General features: G+C 39.9%; 1 protein-coding gene across 1 annotated transcript; it reads left to right on the forward strand.

The window, feature by feature from the left end:
* The first annotated feature begins 478 nt into the window (after positions 1-478).
* On the forward strand, positions 479-1,183 carry LOC108783295 (uncharacterized). Its single transcript, XM_018551835.1, has one exon. It carries the CDS (start codon positions 479-481, stop codon positions 1,181-1,183), a length of 705 nt encoding a protein of 234 aa, XP_018407337.1.
* The last annotated feature ends 5,824 nt before the right edge of the window (positions 1,184-7,007 follow it).

Consider the following 7,007-nt stretch of genomic DNA (forward strand, 5'->3'; position numbering starts at 1 on the left):
ATACCTATTTCATACCTGTGCAAACTAATGTTTTCAGTCGCATTAGGCGCATTAGGCTTTTTGCCACATGTTGGAGATAGTGCGCCTCGGTCACTGTTGGATGGCGCTAGCATTCGAGTATGTTATTTTTAGTTTCTAGAGTTTCCTTTCTACGCCATCTACTTACTAGACCTCTTGTTCTTTGTTAGATACCGGCAACTACTACGCGGGAAACCAAGACTCGTGTATCGTAGTTGTACAAGACATTATTATCTCATTTATATTAATCTGTGTAATAGACTACATTTTTACGTTATTTTGTACCAGTGATTCGATTATATTAAATCTGCAGGAATTTAACTCAGAATACACATCACAGTTATTAACCTGATTCCGCGCACCCCGCGACATGTTATGGGCCTAGATAGGCGGTAAAGTAACTGTGAGATTCATTCGAGTAAGGTTATCTGTCTTGCAAAAGAGATATATCACGAGAATCATGGACAAGATTACAGTCACAAAATTTAACGGAACTGATTTTGGACTCTGGAAGTATCAGATGTCAGTCTATCTTGACTATCACGGATTATTCGAGGTAGCGAGTGGCAAAACGGTTAAGTCGGAACAAAATGCCGAGACTTGGGATACTACCAACAAGAAGGCACGTTTTGCGTTAACTCAATCAATGGAGCTTTCACAGATACGTCACATTGTGAATTGTAAGACTTCAAACGAAATCTGGTTAAGGCTTGAAGCTTTGTACGAACAGAAAAATGAAACAAGCGTACATTTATTACTAGCAAGATTCTTCGAGTATAAGATGGATCCAAGCAAGATGACAGTGTCAGAACATGTCAGTAACGTCGAACAGATGGCTCGACAACTCGAGGACCTTGGTCATAAGCAGGATGAAACGACGATAATTACAAAGATTCTGCATTCACTACCGGTAAGCTATCGTTCGGTAATATCAGCTTGGGATTCAGTATCGAGACACGAACAGAAATTAGTTAATCTATTGCCTCGTCTCATGAAAGAAGAGCAACTCTCTAAAAGTTTTGGTGAGGTTAAGATTAATAGCGAAGAGGAATCTGTCGCATTGCATGCGAAGAAGACGAAGCATGACAAAAAGCCTAAGCAACACAAGAATACATTTAAAGGAAAATGCTTCAATTGTGACGAAGAAGGGCATACGGCTCGATAATGCAAGAAGCCCAAACGAGAATCGAAACAAGCCAATAGCGCATTTCAAGGTAAGAGAATGTCGTATGGTGACGCATTCACAGCTTCATTCTTTTCAGATCTAAATAAACGACCAAAGGAAGATCATTGGTTAGCAGATTCAGGAGCCAGTAATCATATGACGTTTCGACGAGACTGGTTCGATACATTTGAAGCAATAAATGATAAATCGGTACCAATTACTGTAGGAAACAACGATATTGTTTATGCACGTGGTAGAGGCAACATCAGAATCCTTTCAATGGTTAACGATAAGGAACGTGAAGGTACTCTACATAATGTATTCTGGATTCCGGATTTAGGTCGAAATTTACTGAGCATTGGTGCCAGCGCCAGACAGGGTAACAAGACAATCATTGACGAAAATCAAATAAGGATAATGAAAGGAAATAAAGTGCTAATGATTGGCTATAGCTATGAACGAAACTTATACATGATGGACACACGAGTTGTATTGCCAGAGCACGAAGCTCAAATTGCCTGTAAGGATACGCAGCCATTATCTGTATGGCATGAACGACTCGCTCACGTAAACTATAAGAAACTGGATCAAATGGCTAACAGCAAAGCAATCACAGGCATGAACGTTTCAAAATTCAGTGGGAGAACCGACAATCGTTTTTGTGAGGCCTGCATCTTTGAAAAGCAGACACGTAAAGAGTTTGTCGAATCTGACACTCGGGCCAATAAACCAGCAGAATTGATACATTTCGATATCTGTGGGCCGATGTCGACTCCATCGCTTGGTGGCAATACGGTGCTAGCTGTCTTTGTGGACGATTTTTCAGGATTTTTAATTGTACGTCCCATGAAAAATCACACTGAAATAATTGACGCAGTTGAAAGTGTCATTGCAATTACAAATTCGTACGGACACAAGGTAAAACGTTTTCGATCCGATAATGCACGTGAGTTTATTAGCAAGGATATGAAACGTATTATGAACAAATATAAGATAGTTCATGAATTTTCAACTCCCCGTGCACCGCAAAAAATGGCCGAGCTGAGCGATAAATCAGGACAATCGTCGAGACTGGACGCACCTTGTTAGCCGCAGCTGACTTACTAACATCTCTTTGGGCCGAAGCTTCAAGAACTGCTGCAATGATTCGTAATCGCGTGCCACTAGATCGACTAAATGGAATAACCCCTTGGGAGGCTTTCACAAGTGAACAGCCAGACGTTAGTTCTTTGCGTATCTACGGCAGCGAAGCGTATGCTCACATTGAAGACCAGTTCAGGAACAAATTTGACAAGAAGTCGAAGAAGCTGGTACTTGTGGGATATGAGCCGGGTTGCAAGGCTTACCGTCTTTGGGAACGTGGCACAAAGAATGTATACGTACGATGCAACGTCAAAATTGTTGAACCTCGCCCGTTGGCAAATGTCCAATTCATTGATGATAAAGAAGAAGCAAAACAGCCTAAGGAAGAAAGTAACGAACAAATTGTGGATTCGGAAGTTGATTCAACCCCTAGTGAAGATCAAGCAGTTGCGCACGGAACTCGATCAAATAAGATGTCATTGAAATCGAAATCTAAATCAGTAACTGATGATTGCATAGCCCTTCGTACGCGAAGTCAAAACCAGGTCGGTGATCATGAATGTTCATGTATGTTAGCTGAAATAAAAGTGCCTGATAACTATGAAGAAGCTGTCGAATCATCTGACCATGAACAGTGGGAGCAAACAATGTGTGAAGAACTTGACTCACTAAAAGAAAACAAGACGTGGAAACTGGCAACACTACCCGAAGGACGTCGCGCTATTAAAAATAAGTGGGTTTATCGAGTTAAAATTAAACCAAACGGCGACGTTGATCGATTCAAGGCAAGACTAGTTGTCAAGGGTTGTAGTCAAAAACCTGGAACCGACTTCAATGAAACATATTCGCCAGTGACACGTTTTGATTCAATTCGTTTGCTAATATCTCTTGCAACTGAAAAAGATTATGAGATGATTCAGTTTGACGTTCAGACAGCCTTCTTATACGGTGATTTGAAAGAAGATATTTATATGTTACAACCGGAAGGTTTCGACGATGGTAGCGGAAGAGTATGCAAGTTATTACGTAGCTTATACGGACTGAAGCAATCACCTTTACAGTGGCACAGGAAGATTGATACCGTTTTAGCGGAATTAAATATGCGACCGACAGACTATGATCCATGTATCTATGTTAATGACGAAAAGGATCTGCTATTGGGATTGTATGTGGATGATGGTCTGATAGTTGGCGCATCTATGAACAAAATAAACAAGCTACTATTACTACTTAAAAATCGTTTCAAAATAACGCATGGTGAAGCGAAGTTTGGGAAGTCCATCTAGGACTTGAAATCAATCGTGATCGTCTCAATAAACTTACACGAGTACATCAAACGGCATACACTATGAGAATACTTCAAAAGTTCAACATGGCAACTTGTAACTGCGTTAGCACCCCTATGGAAACGCAAACTGTACTGAAACGAGAACCTGAAGAGGAAGGTGATTTCATCGAAGATGAAGGTTTCCCATATCGTCAATTAATTGGCTCGCTAATATTTCTGGCAAATGGATCAAGACCAGATATTTCATTTGCAGTATGTAGACTTTGCCAATTTTTGGAGCCTTTGAAAGGCACAACAAATCTCGGTTTAATCTACGGTACGGAGATTAATGAAGAAAAACAGCTGCAAGCTTTTTCAGACGCAGATTACGCATCTTGCGTAGACACACGAAAGTCAGTCTCCGGTGTTTTGTTGATGCTAAACGGCGGACCTATCATTTGGTCATCTAGAAAGCAAGGAGTAATTGCTACGTCAACTACGGAAGCAGAGTATATAGCGGCTCATGATACATCTAAGGAGGTCGTATGGACTCGTGGATTATTGCAACAGATTACGAGCAGTTCGGACCGACGACTCTCTACTGTGACAATACAGCTGCTGAAACTGTAATTAAGAATCCGACTTTTCACAGGAGGACCAAACACGTGGACATCAAATACCACTACGTACGAGAAAGGTCATCTAGAGGTCAAACATGTGGCCAGCAACGAGCAAAGAGCGGATCTTCTAACGAAGCCTCTTGCAAAGCAAAAACTTCGGACAAATCTGGAGCTCCTGAACATGATTCCACAGTGAACTCGTCGAGTGGGAGTGTTGGAGATAGTGCGCCTCGGTCACTGTTGGATGGCGCTAGCATTCGAGTCTGTTATTTTTAGTTTCTAGAGTTTCCTCTCTACGCCATCTACTTACTAGACCTTTTGTTCTTTGTTAGATACCGGCAACTACTACGCGGGAAACCAAGACTCGTGTATCGTAGTTGTACAAGACATTATTATCTCATTTATATTAATCTGTGTAATAGACTACACTTTTACGTTATTTTGTACCAGTGATTCGATTATATTAAATCTGCAGGAATTTAACTCAGAATACACATCACAGTTATTAACCTGATTCCACGTACCGCGCGACACCACATAAATAACATATCTTGACCATTTTACCTGTGTACAGCACACATCTAATAAGCATAACGAGCATAACCTGTTCGCGTCATCTCACTGACCGCACTCTAATTTCCTATTGGCGGATGCGATCAATCCAACGCATCGCACAACACTCAAAGTAATCTTAGAAAGAGAGGGAAATATATATTCCCGCACCGTGGTTCTGGGACCGCTTCCTCTCACTCCCTATTATAGGCACTAGCCATATAGTAGTATTACATATATGGAAGATTCAAATCTTTATACTTCCTACTGCATTGCGTACACTCTCAAAGTTCTTTTAATATCCTGCGTACGAAAGGATGTTGCAATAACTGTTATTGCAAAAGAAATAATAAAAAAATGATTTCATTAAATAACCAGATAAGAGCAGAAAAATTATTTTTTTTAACCTCATTTACGTGTCGTTATGTGCTATCGATGTGACAGACTTCCTAACCTGAATAGCCATCCTTTATTTTTATTATTACTGAGACACGCTTAATTCGACTTTACCGACCGAATAGATCGCAACAGTCGATATTATCATATTCTTTTTATAAATTACCGTCGAGTCACATTTATTATCTCTTGCGTCAAAAATTTCGAAAGACATTTTCCCACTCTGTAGACGACGACGACGACGAGATATTTATCATTTTGGTTGATTCTGGAGTTTTTGCACTTGGAAAGCATACAAAAAAAGATATTACACTTGGTATGTTTTTAGATTGATTGTATAAAAAATGCCAGTCAAAAAATTTTAAAAAATGCGAAAAATAGTTAAAAAAAATAGTAAATGAGAGGGCTCTTAGGGCGCGGGAAAAAGCGAAGATAAAAATCTGAAAAAATTCAGGGTTTAGTTTTGAATTATTTGAAGCCGATTTAGGGATATCCGAAAAGGATTTATTTTTTAAGGACCACCCTAATATATATATATATTTTTAATAAATATTTTATAATAAATAATATTTTATTTTTAATTATAAGATTTAAACTGCGCGCGCGTCATATATGTGATACACCATGCAACACTGGTCTGCTAGTTAGATATAGATAGATAGAGTAAGATAATAGATAGAGTGAGATAACACATAAAGTCAAAGGCCCTCTATTATCGAAAAAACGAGATGGACATTTTCTCTGGTTGATGACGTTGACAATGACGACGTATCTTAAAAATAAAACGTGAAAATTTAGGACTTTGCGTCGCGATATCTTCGCTCGTAGGGTACCTAGAAAAAAAATGAAAGCACTTTTATTATACAATTTAAGTATTTCCTGTCGATTGAGCGTATGTAGAACTTGATCGGTTCAGCCGTTACTGAGATCTGATCATCTCAACCCCGAAAAATTCTCCGTGTCGCGTAAAGGAGGCACGGCAGTGTCGCGCGCTTGGCTTAGCGCCGAGACACTACCGTGTCTCTAGATACTCCCGCCCATACCATCACTGAGCCACCACGGAAAGCTCTAAACTCAAGTAACATTTTCTTCACTGTACCGGAAATTGTGGCGACGCTAAACGCGGTTACGACGGTCATTTTCATAAAGACAGAATCGTGATTCATTTGTGAATACCACGCGACTTCACTGTCTTTCTGTCCCTTGCATGTACGTGAGCTTGTGCGTAAATTAAACGCTGACGGCGGTGGTTCAGTGTCAGTGCTGTCACTCTCGCACAACTTCTCGATTGTCGGCCAAATTCTCAAAATCTTTGAAGGATTGTGTCGATACTCACTGTTACGTCCGGCGCGCGATCGCAGTATTTTTTCACCCCTTTTTCTCACTTGCTCATTATTTACGCGCCGTACGTTTCGCCTGCATAGCGGCAATAACTCTTTGTAGTGCTGCGCTTACGTGAGGGCACCACATCCCGGGCGATACGCGCCAGCTAATTAATGTATGAATTTTGTACTTTAATCAAATCCATCGACATGCGTGGAGACAAGGCAATATTGGCTGACGCGCCTTACACTCAATTACTAAAGTCACTAGATTAACAAAGTACCGCGAATTGCCGCCATTTTGGCTCCATGACAAGATTATTCAAAACTTGTATATAAATGTATAATATGTATTATAAGGGAAAGTAAATTAAATATAGATATCAATTTTGGTAAACCTTCGGAAAAGCTACGACATCGCAAAAAAAAAATTTAAAAGGCTATTTCGACGTGTTTTTTCCTCCTGATTACGAATATGACAATAAAAATCGGCGCTCTCTTATATTGGAGCCGCAATTTTGAAAAAACGACGATTTTTTCTAGTTTTTTGAGTTTATTCTGAAAAATATTGATCTGACGAGAAT

Source organism: Cyphomyrmex costatus, unplaced genomic scaffold (genome assembly GCF_001594065.2).
Source record: "Cyphomyrmex costatus isolate MS0001 unplaced genomic scaffold, Ccosl1.0 scaffold1466, whole genome shotgun sequence".
In the NCBI taxonomy this organism is placed as follows: Eukaryota; Metazoa; Arthropoda; class Insecta; order Hymenoptera; family Formicidae; genus Cyphomyrmex; species Cyphomyrmex costatus.